Source organism: Meles meles, chromosome 8 (assembly GCF_922984935.1).
Source record: "Meles meles chromosome 8, mMelMel3.1 paternal haplotype, whole genome shotgun sequence".
NCBI classification, from domain to species: Eukaryota; Metazoa; Chordata; class Mammalia; order Carnivora; family Mustelidae; genus Meles; species Meles meles.
Window position 1 is genome coordinate 4,350,558 of NC_060073.1, and position 16,686 is coordinate 4,367,243.

The 16,686-nt window shown below is 52.4% G+C and overlaps 1 protein-coding gene across 16 annotated transcripts in view; it reads right to left on the reverse strand.

Moving 5' to 3' along the window:
* Positions 1-9,670: 9,670 nt before the first annotated feature.
* Positions 9,671-16,686, reverse strand: part of PPP6R3 (protein phosphatase 6 regulatory subunit 3) — a 140,087-nt gene continuing 133,071 nt past the window's right edge. For 11 of the 16 annotated variants that reach the window (XM_046014883.1, XM_046014884.1, XM_046014885.1 and 8 more), the window contains 3 exons: positions 14,805-14,822; positions 14,419-14,538; positions 9,671-11,155 (listed from right to left, as the gene is read on the reverse strand). In XM_046014883.1, coding sequence (XP_045870839.1) covers positions 11,104-11,155; positions 14,419-14,538; positions 14,805-14,822 — 190 coding nt within the window. In that variant the 3' untranslated portion in view covers positions 9,671-11,103. The remainder of the gene's footprint in view (positions 11,156-14,418; positions 14,539-14,804; positions 14,823-16,686) is intronic. The other 5 variants (XM_046014896.1, XM_046014894.1, XM_046014892.1 and 2 more) reach the window with 1 other exon arrangement.

Sequence of the window (16,686 nt, forward strand, 5' to 3'; positions counted from 1 at the left end):
CCTTGTTCAGGGACCCCACTTTTCATGACCTAGTTGAGGGGTCACAGTGCAGCTTCATAACATCCGCCTGTTTCCGCGGTCCTGAGAGCTCCCCCTCCCACCGCCCCGCACATTTCCAGCGCCATCACTCTGCGAGCGCATGCCCCGCACCCGCTCGTTCTTTCAAGGCCCCACTGGCCCCTGCTCCGCCCCAGCCAGGCCAGGGGTGAGCCGGGCCTTAAACTCCATCTCACCACCTGCACTCCTGGACCACGCCTGCTGCTGACTGTCAGGCTCTCCAGGAAGCGGACACCGAGGCGGAGGTAGGAACACGAAGGGCCTACTGACCAGGAAAGGAAGAAGGACGGAGTGGGTTGGATGGGTTCTCTTCCCGTCCGGTGGGAGCCGGAGCCCTGGGACAAGGTCCCACCTTCGGCAGAGAAGGCTGGGATCTGGTGCCACCACCGGGCTGAGGGCCAGTCGAGCAGCGCTGAGGAGAGGAGGTGGGGCCGGCTGTGAGGGAGCTGTTTGCCGCAGGTCGTCATCCAGTCCTGCTCCCTAAAGATGAACATCGAGTCCTTTCAGAGGGGAGCCAAGCAGAGTGTCTCTGCGCCTGCCTTAGCCCAGTGTAATTCTGTTTTACTCTAGTAACTTTAAAAAATAAGATTTTATTCATTTATTTGAGAGCGAGAGAACGCACAAGCAGGGGGAGAGGCAGAGGGAGGAGAAGCAGACCCCCTGCTGAGCAGGGGGGCCTGATCGGGGCTTGATCCCAGGACCCAGAGATCATGACCTGTGTCAAAGGCTGATGCTTAATCAACTGAGCCACCCAGCTGCCTCTCTTCTAGTAACTTCTAGTTATAGACACTCGTTTTTTGTTTTTTTAAGATTTTATTTATTTATTTGAGAGAGAGAGCATGAGAGAGGAGAAGGTCAGAGGGAGAAGCAGACCCCCCCATGGAGCTGGGAGCCCGATGCGGGACAGAATCCTGGGACTCCAGGGTCATGACCCGAGTGAAGGCTGTTGCCCAACCAACTGAGCTGCCCAGGTGCCCTAGACACTTGTTTTTTGTTTTGTTTTGGTTTGGGTTTGGTTTTGGTTTGGTTTTTTTGGTGGTGACCCTAGAGAGTGCAGCCCGTAACTTTATCAGAGGATAACGAGTACTTTCAACACTAAACAGAGAATGCCAGGACGTTGCAAAGCGAACTGTGTACCTTCTCCTGCCTTCGGTGTCGCAGTCATCCATCTCTTTTTTAAAAAATGTGACGTTCTTTAGACATCGACCTGCTTGGAAACAGCTTTGGACGTGCGGCAAGAACACTTGCTATGAGAGCTGCTCTCCTCACACGCCTTCACGAGCAGAGCACTCCTGCGGCCCGACGGCCCAGGGCTGCGCGGACCTCTAGAGCTTGTCCGTCTTGCTCAGCGGAAACACGCCCACCGGCAAGTACCTCCTGCAGCCCCCGGCAACCATCCCACGCTTTGCTGCTATAAATCCGACAATTTTCACCGCCTTCTCTGAGAGCATCCGCCGATAGGTAACTTCATGGGACCGGCTTATTTCATTTAGGGTGGTGTCCTCGAGGTTCATCCACGCTGTCCTAGATGGCAGAATTTCCTTGCTTTAAGAGGTTGAATAGAATCCATGGTACGCATATGCCATAGCTTCGTTATCTGTTCCCCTGCCAAGGGACATTTTTTCCTTCCACTGACTGGCCACCGTGAGTAATGCTGCCGAGAACAGGACAGCGTTAGTATCACTGTGAGATCCTGGTTTCCATTTATTTTTTTTTTTTTAATAAATACCCGGACACGGCTTTGCTGGATGATGGGATAGCTCTAGTTTCTTTGTTTTTGAACAAGCTCCATCTGGTTTTCCAGAGTGGCTGCACCATTTTGCACTCCCACAAGCAGTGTGGGAGGAAGGTTCCAATTTCTCCACAACTTCTCCAACCGTCGTCCTTTGATTTAGTTGTTGTTGTTTTTTTTAAGAGTCATCTTGACAGTACGAGCTGGTATCTCACTGTGGTTTTGACTGGCATTTCCCTGAGGATGAGTGATGGTCAGCTTTTTTTCTTTTTTTCATAAACCTATTCGCACGTCATCTTTGGAGAAATGTTTATTCAAGTTCTTTGCCTATGTCTTAAGCAGGTTACTAGCTCTCTTTACTCAGTTGTGGGAGTTCCTTATACGTTTCGGGGAGTAACCCCTTGTCAGATACATGGTTTGCAAACGCTTCCTTCCGTTCGTAGATGTCTTTTCATTTGTTCCTTTGCAGAAGCTTTTTAGTTTGATGTAACCCCCTTGTGATTATTGTCCCTGTTGCCTGTACTTCTGGTGTCCTACCCACAAAAATCATCGCCCAAACCAGCGTCACCAACTCTACCCTGTGTTTTCTTCTAGGACTTCAGCGGTTGCAGGTCTTACATTTAAATCTTGCATCTATTTTCGAGTTTACTTTTGTGCGTGATGTAAAGCGACGGTCCAGTTTCATTCTTGCCGGTGGATATCCGCTTGTCCCAACACTGTATTAACCCAAGAGTATTTTCAACCGCCAAGACGCAGGCACATTCCTTTCTTTTTACCACTTACGTCCCGTCCTGATGTTCTCAATTCCCCCCGGGAGGGAACCCTCCCTTGAATGCGGCTCTGCTGTTGCTGAAGTGTCTTAAGTTTTGCTTTTCTGAAAATGTTTTTATTTTGCTTTCATTTGGGGGGTAATTTGTAAAGCACAGAGCTCCGGGTCGGCGCTCCTCTCAACGCACGACGTCCCTCCACAGCTTCTTGCTTCAGTTCTATTAAAAAGCAACGTGTCTACTGAAGGCGATGTCTTTCTCTCTGGGGTTTTGTAGTGTCTCCATGACGTTGCTGGTTGTGGTTCTCTCTGCATTTACCTTCCTTGACATCCGGGGAGTTTGTTGAATGTAAAGCTTTATGTCTTTTGGTTAATTCTGGAAAATTCTTGTTGGTGTTTCTTCCATCCTACTCTTTCCCCCTCTGCTTTCTGGGACTCCAAGAACATGTGTTACATTTTTGCTCTGTCCTCTATCTCTCTTAAGTGCTTTTCTGCATTTCCTATCCTTTTCCTCTCCACACTTGTCTCCATGTTTTCTACAGACCTACCATAAATTCCTAAATCTTATCTTCTGCTTTGTCCAATCTGCGTTTAAATTCATGCGGTTCTAATTCCAATTAGTATACCTAGAATTTCCATTTGATTTTTTTGTAATAGATAATTTCTTTGGTAAAATTCTCCAATTGGGCCCCTATTATCTTGAATATATGAATAGTTTAAAATCTACAATCTCCAAGATCTGGCTCACCTTTCTCCAATGTTCAGTCGGAGAACTGAACATGATCATGTTGCCGTGCAGCACGTCCAAGTTTTTATTCGACGCCAACACTCTACGGAAAATGGTAGCGGCTCTTTGGATGGTCCGGTCGTCCTTGGGAAGAGATCTCCTTCTCCCGGTAGATGAGACTGCTCCGTCTCTGCTGTCCCTTTCCTCTTCAAGTGTTGTTCTCCGGTGATTTCAGCACGCTCGTGGGTCCCCCATCCCTTGAAGTCCCTACACTCTGATTTCTGCCTCCCCGACACCGAGCTGCCTGGACTCTTCTTAGCCTCCTCATTTCTCGGCTGTTGTTTTCTACTTGGCTTCTTAGCATCCCCCCCTGCACAGCTTAGGAATCACCGAAGGCCTTGAGAGGTAAGGAATGAATGTCAGGCTCTCTTCTGTTTCTTTTCTCCAGCCTTGTGCCTTCAGTCGTGGCCTCCCCCATGCTCTTCCCTCCGGTTTGTCTTCCAGCTCTCCACGTGCTGACGGCTGCGAGCCTCTGCTCTCTGCCGTGCCTCGTGCTGCTTAACCAGCAAACGCGGAACTGGAAAGCGGCGCGGATGTCGGGTTCACTGAGACGTGGGTCTTCTTCCTCTAGGACCCTGCTCTCGGAGCACGCGCGGCCTGTCTGCTCTCCACTCACTGCCTTCAAACAGCGCGATTTTGAGAGGTTTTGTTGTTGTCTCCAGGATGTTTAAACTGATAAAAATCACTCCTATAGCTGAAAACCGAAGTCCCTTTCCTTGTATGTCTAATAATTGTTCAGCTGCTGTATTTATGGTTTGAGGCAACGCTCCTCAGCCCTACCCAGCAGCTTTAACTTTAAATCCCACTTTCCTTGATACTGTCTTTTGTTTGCATTTCCCTCTACTTTGTTTTCAGCTTTTGTCACTTTTATGACTTTCCTAGAAAGAACATATTGCTGGTTTTATTTTCTACCCGAGTCTGACCATCTTTTAAAAAGAGAATCTAGATTTGATGTAGCAACTCATATCCTTTTCTTCATTTTGGTTGGGAGGAGGACTAGGGGAAGCGATCTCTCTCTGCCTGCAAGTCAGAAATAGGTGAGAATTAGAACGGAAGAACACCTGGTTAGAAAGTTCAGTCTGAGGGGCGCCTGGTGCTTGCTGGTTAAACGGCTGCCTCGGACTCAGGTCATGATCTCAGGGTCCTGGGATCAAGCCCCGCATGGGGCTCTCTGCTCACCAGGGAGCCTGCTTCCTCCTCTCTCTCTCCCTCCCTGCCTCTCTGACTACTTGTAGTCTCTGTCAAATAAATAAATAAAATCTTTAAAAAAAGAAAAAAGAAAAAAGAAAAAGTCCAGCTTGAGACGTGTGGCCACATGGGTGTAAATACTTCAGTTCTGACGTAGAATTACTTCGCTGACGGCTTGCAGAACAGGACAGCCCAGGTCTGGTCCAGAGGGACAGCTGACGCGCAGCTACACAGACTAGAACAGACTCCTCGGAGGGCCAGCAACTGTGAGAAACTGCACTGAACCAAAAATGCGCCTCTTTCCCAAATGCAGTGAATCAGTCCCTGATTCATGTGAATGAAATCATTCACTCCCTGCGAGTGAGATTAGAGAGAGGCCAGAGTGTCAGTGTGGCTGTAATATCCCACAGAGAAATACAAGGTCAGGAGAAACAGTAATTACCCCGAATATTGCCCGATTGTTGGTCCCTCTGGAGAGAAGACACAGCAAACGCAGAGATTCAAAACATTCCTTTTATTAAGGTACCTGTTTTGAGGGACACGGTTTCCCAGCACTTGACCCTTGAGCCAGACACACTTAGCCGCCTGGCACCAGGCAGCCGGGAACAAAGGCAAACCTCTCCCTGCCCAAGGTCAGAAGGCCGACTGCATGGAGGGGGGCAGTCTAGAACGTACCACGGCGGGCTTCCGGAGAATGCTAACCTAAGCTGCCCTCAGATCCCTTCCCAAATCCCCCGAGACCTGGCCTCTCCTTCTTGGCTGGGGAGGAAAGGCAATTCCCTGGTCACCATGTGACACGGGTCACGTGTCCTCCCAGACAACCTTGGGTTTGCTTTACCTTCTGCTCCTCTTCCTGATCTCAGAAGTTCAAGGTATAAATGACGGGTACTAAAGTGCACAGGCTTTAGGTGTTGAGTTCAGGGAGTTTCGACAAATGCTTGCCCTCCTGCAACCTCCCCGGCACGAGGTGCTGGTTTCCATCATCCGGAAAGTCTCCCCGCGCCGCTTTACAGCCAACCCCTCCCTTCCCCTTCAGGAGCAAACGGAGCTCTGACTTGGGGCGTTATCCGTTGCATTTATCATCGTTCATTCTCGCTATTGCTGAGTGATATTCTGTTCTATTAATACGCCGTAACCTGCTTATCCATTTTCCTGGCTTTTCTAATCTTCGGTCATTATGAATAAAGCAACAACAAACACGCTTGCATATCTTTGGACATAGACTTCTCCTGCGTGAATGTCTAGTAGAATTGCAGCGCCCTAAGGCAGAAGTAGCCCCAGTTTAAAACACCGGACACTTGCCCGACACAGCATCACACTGGGTGCGTTATTTTAGACAGCAGTGAGGCCTAGTGGCTCTACCTTATTATCACACTTGGTATTGTCAGGTTTTTTGAGTTTTTTTTTTTTTTTTCTTTTAAATCTTGGCCGTTCTCTCAGATGGGACATGGTATCTTTTTGTGGTTTTCATTTGCATTCCTGGATGACCAGGGACACTGAACAACTTTCCATGTTCTTCTTGGCCACTTGTGTACGGTCTTTGTGATGATCTGTTCGGGTCTCTTGCCCGTTTGTTAAACTGGGTTTTCCATCTTATTCTGAGTTTGCATTTCTCTATCTTCAGGGCAGGAGTCCCCTGTCAGGGTACACTCTCCTCACAGCCGTCCAGGGCCAACTGGTTCACTCTGAGGAGCGGAAAAACTCCACTGTGGTGAAGCCCACTGAGTTTCCTTCGGTGACTTGTGCTTCTGCGTCCCAAGAAAACCTTGCCCGTTCCGAAGTGGTTTCGCTCTTAGTTTTTAGAAGCTGAAGGGCTCCTGTTTAGGTCTGTAACCCATCTCAGATTAGTGTTTGTATAAGGCGGACAGGAGTCAACATTCATTCCTTCCATACAAATACCGTCGTTAGTTCTGGGCTGAACAGACTGTCCTCCCGTCGCTGCTGTGGCAGAGCTGCTGAGAGCCGACGGACTGTGCATTCGCAGATTGTGTTCCATCTTCTTGATCTGTTCCAGGGCCCGGAAACCTTTCTCCGCAAAGGGCCAACAGTGTCCCGGGCTTTGCAGGCCGCATGGTCTCTGTGCCAACAACTCCACTCTTCCGGCGGATCCCAACAGCCGTCGGGGGTCACGGCCGGGATCAAGTGGGTACAGTCTTAGCAGTTGCCCAAAGGTCTCTACTCCTATTGGCGGAGTCCAAGTTTAATTGTCCCCGCACGCCCAGCTGCGTGGGAACTGTTCTGAGTGCTACTCCTTGGTCTTGTCAACTGACGTTCCTACCGTTTGACTGGCTACCGAATGTCCCATGCATCCCCTTTCCACTCACGCTACTCTGACGTTCAACTGTCAAATTCTAAGGGAAAAAAGCCCACCAGCAGTCTCTGACCAGGAGTGTACTGTGGGGACAGCTACCACCAGGCATGCACGTACGGTCAAGCTGCATTCTATGCTGAAACGCGTCACACTTAGTCTTCATGACGGTCACTTGCCGGCCAGGCGTCCTTGGAAAAAATCAGTTCCCTCCCTGAGCCCCCCTTGTGTGCGTATCCGACGACGGCCACCGTCTAGCTCATAAAATCGGCATGAAGTGAAGCGAACGCGTATAAAGCTCTTAGAACAGAGTAAGAACCCCATTTCTGTGAACAAGCAGAGAATCCTACAGGAGAACCCAGACCATAGCACACCAGGTGCCTCACCAAAGGGAGCGCGGGGTCCTGCCGGGCACGGCGGTCCTCACCTTCCACGCACACGGAACACGGGGGGGCGGGGTAAGCGCCAAGCAGCACCTGCCGCCTGCCGGGGTTAAGTACCCAGAGCCGGTGGAGATGGCGAGGACGAACGCGGCGAGCACGCGCTGAATCCCGCGATGACTGAAAGGGGATGAATACGGGTGGGAGAAGGATCGGGAGAAGAAAGCCCATCAAGGGGAAGAAGGACCTCGGGGCGGTAAAGGAGTCCAGCAGTGGGACTCGCCAGTTCTGCCCATCGCGCGGAAGCGGCCGTGCACGGCGCGCACACGCACACACGCACACAGAGGTCAGCACGGCTCGTGAACACAGGGGGCGGGGGGCACCCGGTGGGCACGTGGCCCGGAGCAGACCTCGCAGCCGTCTGACCGGACGGCAGCTGCTGGAGTTTTCAGGAGGCGGCGGTTCTAGGTCAAACAGGCTCGAAGCCAGGATCTGAAAGGTTCGCCCGTGACTGCGGAGCCGAGAAGTGACTTCTATCACTTATAAAGCACAGAGCACAGGCGAGAACTGTTCTATCTACTTTTAGGCCTAAAAACTTGTTCTTATCAAGTCCCCTGGGGCAGGAAAAGCAGCTGAAACGGAGAAGTTAGCCCTGAGGAGAGGGCGAGGTGGGATGCGAACACGAGCCCCGGCCGGGAGCCCTGCCCCCCATCACCCTCTGCGAGGCGTGCGGCAGCGGGGTGCGGAGGCAGGTGCCCGCAGCTGCACGGGTGGCCCCGGTGGCGGGGGGCTCTGGGGAGCAGGAACCACACTCGGTTATGTGAACGGGGGAAGGAGCGGGAAAACCAGGCAGCTGTGGAGCAGCACCTCCCATGAAACACCGTTCTGCAACACCTGAGAAATCGCGCCACCGAAGTCACCCGAGGCCGAGAAACACGGCCTGGAGAAGAGCGACGAAGGAGCAGGTTAGCAGCCAGAGGGACAGACCGACCACCGGGAGACACGCGCGAGCAGCAGCTGCAGGTCAGAAGCGAACTCACGGAGCAGCTGGGTGTCAGACCCGGACAGTTCCGGGTGATCGGAGGACAGCAGCTGCGGGCAAGACGGGTCCTTGCCCCTACGGAGGGCATCCCCTGAACGCAGCCCGACAGCTTCTGTCAGGAAGCCCTGACCCCTAAGGACAGCGCACGGCAGCAGCAACGCCCACCACAGGCACCCACGGAAACGAGCCGGCGGGTCCACTGACAGATGAAGGCAAAGATGTGGCACGTGTGTACCACGGACTCTGCTCGGTCATCATCGTGCAGGGAACCAGAGGGTGTTACGCTACGTGCAGTAAGTCAGAGAAAGACTAACGATCGTAGGATCTCAGTCATCTGTGGAATTTAAGAAACAAAACAGAGGAGCATAGGAGAAGAGAGGGAAAAATAAAGCAAGATGAAATCAGAGAGACAAACCATAAGAGACTCAACTCTAGGAAACAAACTGAGGGCCGCTGGAGGGGAGTCGGGTGGGGCTGGTGTGACTGGGTGATGGGCAGGAAGGCGGGCACGTGATGTCATGAGCACTGGATGTCGTACGCTACTGATAAGTCACTGAGCTCCACTTCCGGAACTAGTAATACACTGTAGATTTATTACATTGAATTAAAAAAAAAAAAAAGTGAAAAAAAAAAAAGAAAATCAGTGGTGCCCCCACATACCTTGTCTGGTCATGAAAGCCCACGCAAGGTACAAGAGAAGATTTCTAGAAACAACGAATCAGGCTTTATTTTCGCTGTAGTTACTTTTAATACAGGTGCTGCACTGTAGACGTGGGCCGGTCTCGCGGTTCTGTATGACCGACACACGGAAACGGAAGTCGAGACTAAATGCGCGTATACGTGCTCTTGGCCCCTGGCTGGACACCCACCGCCGACTTTCTTCTTTGCACCCTTGTGACCTTTCCCCGCCCCAGAAGACGAGCTAAATAAAACACTGCTCCAAAGACAGACCTCAGGTGCCTGGGATGACACAGGACGCTGTGTTACCCGGGGGGGGGGGGGGTGGTGGAGAAGCCAGCGAAATCCGACCGGCGCCGAGGCAGCGGGTGCCATCCCCGGCGGGGGCCAGCAAGGCTCTCCACCAGGCGAGACAAGAGTGTATCTGCCATCGGTGGTCCCCGAGGTCCCGTGTCACAGAGTCCGCATCCTTGAGGCCAGCGAAAGGAGCCCTGTCCGCAGGTAGCGCTAGGTTCTAGAGGAGGATGCAACGAGGACAGTCTCTTCTGGGAGGAGCTCCCAACAGAAAGGGTTCCTGAGGAGGCGCGCAAAGGCCAAGTGAGGCGCCCGTGCCGTCCGTCCCAGGGCGCACCGCTGACTCCACCGTCCTGGAGGGCTAGGTCAGCCTCGGGAGGCCCTCACACAACTTCTACACCATTTACAATGGAAAAGTAAATAAGAAATAAGGCATTAAACATTTGATTCTTTTTTTATTTCCATATGCAATGTAATGTTTAGGCACGCTGCTTGGGATGCTAGTTCTAAAAAAATCGTTGGCCATTATTCAGAATATCCTTTTGGTTTTAAATACTGGTCAGGACAAACAAATGATGTAAAAATACGTGAATAGTCTTCTATTACAGAAATGAAAACCTGATCTGCATCTAAAAATGCAAGAGGTGAAGAAATTGAACCCTTTCCCCGGACGATATGGCAATATACGCTATATTGCTTCGGCTGTTTGGGAAGGCGGCGATGTATTTTTATATTGACATAGAAAATTATAAATTACATTGAATTAGTATCCATAATCACTATATATATACACAAACCAGTTCTAAAAAAATACACTGGTTTAGGGTTTATGCGTGGAAACCTCACAAGGTACAGGAGACAATCCCCATGCTTGGGCGCCAGGTTCGGATTTCGAGGTGGAAACGCACGCCCGCAGCACGAGCATCCCTCCACTGGCCTGCCTGGTCGGTGTAGGCTGTTAAATATGCAAACTGCTCAGAAATGCTCATTGGTGATGCTTGTTAACAAGGTAAATTTTGGTGAATGGGTTAAAAGGCAAAGGAACTACCCAAACAAAACAAAAAACAAAAACGAAAAACGAAAAACAAAATAACTCAAACCACCAGCCATGTACACTCCAATAGTCTAGTGTTTCACCTGCAGGAATAACCATTTCAAGCAAACAAGACTTTAACAGAACATATGGCTTCACAAGAACATCACTTTATCAACTAAGTTGTAGCAATAAATACTTAATCTCTACCAACAGACTTACATTTTTTGATCCGTTTAAAACAATACAGAAAACAGTTACCAATCAAAAACTGGTTATAAAAAGAACACCAAATATTTCTTATTCAAAATCACGTTTGTAAGTTAGAACAACCAAAATAACACTTAGAGGGCATTTCAACCCTATAACTCCTTGCCGGCCTGGAAGAGAAATGAATTCAGAATTTTGTACAAGGTGAAAAATGTATGAAAACTGCCTAATACTTTGGTCACACTAATAATTGTCAAATAGTTATGTTTCAAATACAATAGATCTGTGTATTCACTTTTATAAAACTATTCTTACAGCCATTTTAACTCTAGTATTACGACTATTATTACATGGGCAGCACGTTCTGATTTCACAGGCTACCCATTATTTAGAACAATACAATATAAACATACGCAAAAATTCTCGGCATCTGTCAATGTGCAGTATTTCTACACTTCTGGACTTCTCTGTACAGTGTCCCAGGGTCCGGAACAGAAAGGTTTGCTGGTCCTGATCCCTCGCAGAGTGAGTGCAGCAGTGTAGGCCTGGCGGGCTCCGGGGAGGTCTCCAGAGGCCCCGAGCGGGGGCGGCCTGCGGTCCTCAGTCAGCAGCAAGCAGGGGTCACTCATCATACAGGGCCGTTGACGGACGTGTCGCCTGGCACGCTTGGCTGGTCAGTCCTGCGGAGGAAGAGACACACATTTGAGGCACTTAAAGGAGAAACGAACGTGGTTTAGGTCCCTGAGGGCAGGAACGTTCATTTTAATATTGTTCTCCAAAGTCCAGCCCAAAGCCTGGCCCTCAGGAGCCACTTCCCGGGAGGCCTCACAAATCCGAGGACCGGAAACCTCCAGGAAACGCCAGGAGCTCTACCGGCTTCCGAGCTTCGGCTGGCTGCGGCGCAGGCACTCGGCGAGTTAGCGAGGCTGCGGCAGAGCCGGGCTCCGGGAAACGACCCCTTGGCGCCTTAGAAGCACGGATGCAGGCGGGTCAGCGGTTTTTAGACGGCTGCTCCCAGACCTGTCACGCGCCACGTGCTCAATCCCTCCTTCAAAGAGCTTTTTATTTGTTCCGTGTATTGGAATCCACATAAAAATTCACTCGAATAAGCAGGATTCTTCTACTGTAGAGGACAACAAAAGGCTTGGGAACAGGGCCAGCTCCTGAAACCAGGTGTGAACGACGTGCTCCCACCAGGCAAGTGTTATTAGGGCCGACGCAGGGAGCACAGAGGAGGGCACGGTAGGGGTGCCTGGGGGGCTCAGTCGGTTAAGCCTTCGACTCCCCATTTTGACTCAGGTCATGATCTCAGGGTCCTGAGATCGAGCCCTGTGTCAGGAGCTTAAGATTCTCCCTCCCCCTCTGCTCCCACCCCAGTGTGTGCTCTCCCTCCCTCCCTCCCTCGCCCTCGAAAGAAAGAGGAAACGCTAGATGAGCAGTACGGTGGCAGCTAAACAAATTCGACCTTCCAGCCGAAACACGGAAGACAGTCTTGGCAGCTTTTCCAGAGTTTACAAAGCAGGCTCGGGAAAGGGCGCTTAGAGATGCTTCTGGACTGGCTCGCAACTCACAAGCCCGAGGCTTCAGACACCTGCCAGAAAGCTGGCTCCACGGCAACGCTCTCTGCTTCCAATCACGGTGTCTGAGAGCCAGGGGGACCGGGGCTCTGCCAGCAGACACACCGGGTACAGATGCCACCATCACTGCCCACAAGCTGCCGGTCTCAAGAGCACTTTCTCCCCTCCCCCAGCGCAGCGCCTCCGCCTCTGCACGGGGGACAACAAGCCCCACTGAAAGTGGCCGAGTGCGTGACTGGTGCCGAGGGCCCGGCACACCGGCCAGCACAGGTACCGCACGTGCTCGGCGCGTGGCAGTAGAACGTTAAAGTCCGTGGCCGTGACAGTCACTCAGTACAGCACTGCGCGTCTGCTACCCCAAGGGCTCATGACAGCCTGGCTGTGACGGGAACCATGCGGGGAAGAGTGTGTCTGCCAAGTCCCAATGGCTCTCTCTGCCTCCCGAACATCGCTCTTAGGACAGACGGGACATGCCGGACCACTTACCTTCTCCCCGCCACCCCGGCAGCTCAGTGCACCATCCGAGCAGCCCGCCGCCGCCGCCGGCCCGTCTAAGCGGGACTCCCGATCGCCCGTGAGGCTCCCCGACTCCTCAGCAGCGCCTTTCTACACGCCCTCCACCGTGTGAGGGTGTCGGCAACTGCTCCCCCCCGTGGGCCTCCACCACGGCTGCCACACTCCCGCGTGTCGGGGGGAGGAAGGACAGACGAGGAATGTGTGGACACAAGCGATGCCCTCGTCTTTGTCCCCGGCTGTGTCCATCCCCCCGCCCCCCCACCTCAGTCCAGCAGACCGAGAGGCAGGGCTCTTCGTGCCAGTGTCTCCAGGCGGGTAGAGGAGCCAGCAGGCTGCCCCGAAGTGCGGAATTCTGCCCTCTAGAGAGCCAAGGAAATGGTTCCAGAGCCTCCTGTATCGCTCACGCCCGAGAAATGCAGAGACTCGTGCAGCAACTCCAACTTGGAACAGACCTGACAGTCCTGCCTTCGAAGCAGTTCTCAATACAAAGGGAATTCGTAGGCGGAAGTTAGGAGATGACGTAACTGGGAGTAAGATCCTACAAGATACCTTTGAAAAAACATCCACTGACAACCCCGGGCGAAAGGTGACTTGCCCAGAACACTCCGAAGCACAGCCGGGGCTGGAGCCCTCAAGGCTGGGGTGTCCCCATGACTCCTCCTCCCGGAGCCCTCACCAGAGCCAACATGCTCAAACAGCTCTTATCATTAATTTGCTTTACACGCCAAGAAGGTTTTTTTTTTTTTTTTAAAATCACAGAAGCAAACCCTTCATTCTGGCTGTAATTGCCACGAGAAACAGAAGCAGGGTTTGAGGTCGGCCGACCGGTGAACAGAGGGCACCCCCTGCTGGTTCCCACTGGTTACGTCGCCGCCCCCCAAAGGGAAAGATTTGGGGGTGGGGGTCTGCTGAGAGGGAAAGTGTAACTTCTCTGAAATGGCTTTACAGGTTACTTTATTCCTTACAGAAGGAATGCACCAACTTAGACATATACAGAACAAAAAAGGAAACTCTGGGAAGTGCTGAGCACAGTTCCTTGTGGTCCAAGGGCAAATCCTCATCTTCAGGCGCGAGCTCCGGAGCGATGGTGCCGCCCTTGCTCTACCTGCGAGGCCGTGCCCACGGGCTGGGGTGCCAGCCCTCGGGGCAGAGGCTCCGGCTTGGCTTATCCCTTCGGACCACCGGCTCAGTCTAAGCAACAGGCGGCCAGAGAGCAAACACCACGTTCCTAATCACTCGGCTCTGGCAGTGCGGCCCTCACACTTAACCAAGACAAACTCTGCACACAAGAAACCACAGGGGACCGCCTGCGAGTTGAGACCAGCCGGCTCCATCTATAAAAGGGTCTCTGGGAAAGCTCTCCCCGTGTGTCACGTGCGCATGACGCATGTGCGCGTGGGAAAAGGGGTACCAGGCGTTGTTTGTGGCCGGCGGCTGGTGACCTCGGGGGCCCCGTGAGACGGTGGCTGTTGCAGGCTGGGGGCCCCCATCCTGGGCGGCTCAACACCGGCCTCAACTTAGCCCCTCTTCAGAGCCTGTGTGTGTGGGGGCAGGTGCGCCGGCGCCGCAGGGCCTTCCCTCCGCTCTGAGTAGCTTCTTAAAGAGCCAGCGATGTTGCCGAATCTCCAAAACCCAGTTTTTGGCTTTGGAGTAAGGAGGTAAACTGGGGTGAGCTCTTGGCTCAGGCACCTTGCCTAGACGTGGCCTGTGCTGAGGAAGTGATCGCCAAGGACACGGGGGACGACCCCCTCCCAGCTCCCCTGCTCCCCCGCCCCGGTGCAGACTTCCCTCCCAGCTCCCGGGAGACAAGCCACAGGCGGAGTAGGGCCTGGGCACATCTGGCGAGTTACCTCTGCTCTGGGGTACTGCTGGGGGGCCGGGGGCCCACAGACTTCGCCTCTGCCGTCTCAGGGCTCTCCTCGACATCTTTACAAGCAGCATCTTGAGAGGTAGACAGTTTTCCTTCCTCACTGCAGTAAAGAGGGGGACAGGGAGCGTCAGACACCCCGGGGGGGCGGCACCCGTGGAGGATGAAGGCGCATGCAAATGACCCTGGAAGTCATGGCGGCCATGGAGTAAAGCCCTGGGGCCGAGCATGCGCAGGGGAGGGGCCACAGGGACCACAGACAGTGACGGGGAAATCACGAAAGGCAAGGGTCACACACGAGAGGGAACCAGAGGGACGATGTAATGCAGCTGGTGTCTGATGAAGAGCGGCCCGCATCACTGTACATACCGATAGGATTTCAACACTCTGAAGCCAAGTGTGCAAAACAGAAAAAGAAATGTACAAGAGTTTCAGAATACTCCTACAAATGAGGGATGTGGGGGCTACTACGCCCGCGACTGCGCATACGCAGAACTGCAGACTCGGAGGAGATGGCAAAGGAACCTGTTTGAAGGAACGAGTCTTTAGTCACGGCTTCTTGCCCGCGGGCCCAGCCCAGCATCCAAAGTCAGCAGGAGTGACCCCATCAGGCTTGCTGTTCCCGCCGCAGGGGCAGGGAACCGGGGCCTGCACCAGGACCGAGCTCCTCCCTGAGCTGCCCTCTGACAGCGGTGGGAAGTACGGCACGAGCAGGAAGAGAGCCGAGAACGGTGGCAGGCAGGATCCCAAGGGGGCAAGCAAGGTGTAGGAAGGGTTATCTGCCCTCTGGTGGCCCCCGGCAGAGAAAGACAAGCAGCAAACGTTTTGGATTGTTGGCTGTGGGCTGTAAGGGCAGACCGTCCTCTACCCTGTCTGCACTTCCCATTCTGACACAATCAAGGCAGCACGAGGACCAGCTCAAGGGCAGCTGGAGGCTCCCTCCGGGAAGGGCCATCCTTCTGAAAGCGGAGCCCTGTCCTGGATTTGCTTATGAAAAACCTAACTGCAGGATGATTTCTGGGTGGCTTTCCGATGGGTCTAGGCAATTTATAAGGAGAAAAAAGATCTGCTGACAACCCAAGTCACCTGTTTCCTTATTCTTTATCCCCGCTCTCCACGCCCTCTCCCTGAAAGCAACTACGTGCTTCCTACGTGTTACTTTCATTCTTAGAAAATGAAAATGGACAGTCATGATGTATGTGTATTCCGAGGGACAGGAACGGCTCTGAATTGCACACGTCATAGGACTTATCTCTGTAACTCAGATCCATGTTTCTGGTGTCGATGGCACAGCGCCCCATGTCGTGAGCCTCCCAACTCCACCTTAGGACGGCCCTCTGCACAGAGCCGCCGCTCCTGCCACTATGGCCTCCATGGGACTACTCTGCTTTAAAGCTTTAAACATTTTCTATTTATTTGACAGAAGAGAAAGAGAAAGCACGAACGGGGAGCGGCAGGCAGAGGGAGAGGGAGAAGCAGGCTCCCTGCTCTGCTGACCTGAGCCGTGGGCAGACGCCGAACTGAGCGGCCCACGCGCCGTGACTACTCTTCTTCTGGGACTGCTTTGATTAGCACTTTCACGTTTTCTCTCTCGATATGTGGGTTTAATTATTTAGGCATTTTCTTAAGTTTGAGGTCCTTTATGACTGGTCCTCTGCCTTTCGTCATACATCCTAGTCGCTCGTGACCAACAGGAGAAAGGCTACTGGTGCTTCAAATGGGTCTGTCCCCCAGCAGCTCCGCTGAACTCTTCTGAACAGAAGTTGCTACTGACTTGCTGGCAGGTGATCATTATTATCCCTTCCTCTCGAATCTTCACCTGCCCTGTTCTTCTCTCCTCAGACACCGTCCAGGACAACACGGTACCAGCTACAACGGACCGTCTGACTTGTTCCTTACCTGAACGTGCCGGCGCCGGCGACTTCCTCATTACGTAGAGGTTCTGCTTTAGTATTTTCGTATTTAACTTTCGCCAAGTTAAGGAAATTCATTTCTGTTCCTGTTTCACTCAGCTTTGTGTGTGTGTTTAAGATTTTAATTATCTGAGAGATCATGACCTGAGCCGAAACCAAGAGTTGGACCCTTAACTCACTGAGCCACCCAGCTGCCCCTGTTTTGCTCAGTTTCAACCATATATGGGTATGGAACATTATCAAAAGTGTCTTCAAAAACCTCGTAGGATTTCTCCTCAGTCTGTTAACACATCATAAATGACGTTTTTCCTGACAGTCCAGGGAAAACCCTAACTTGC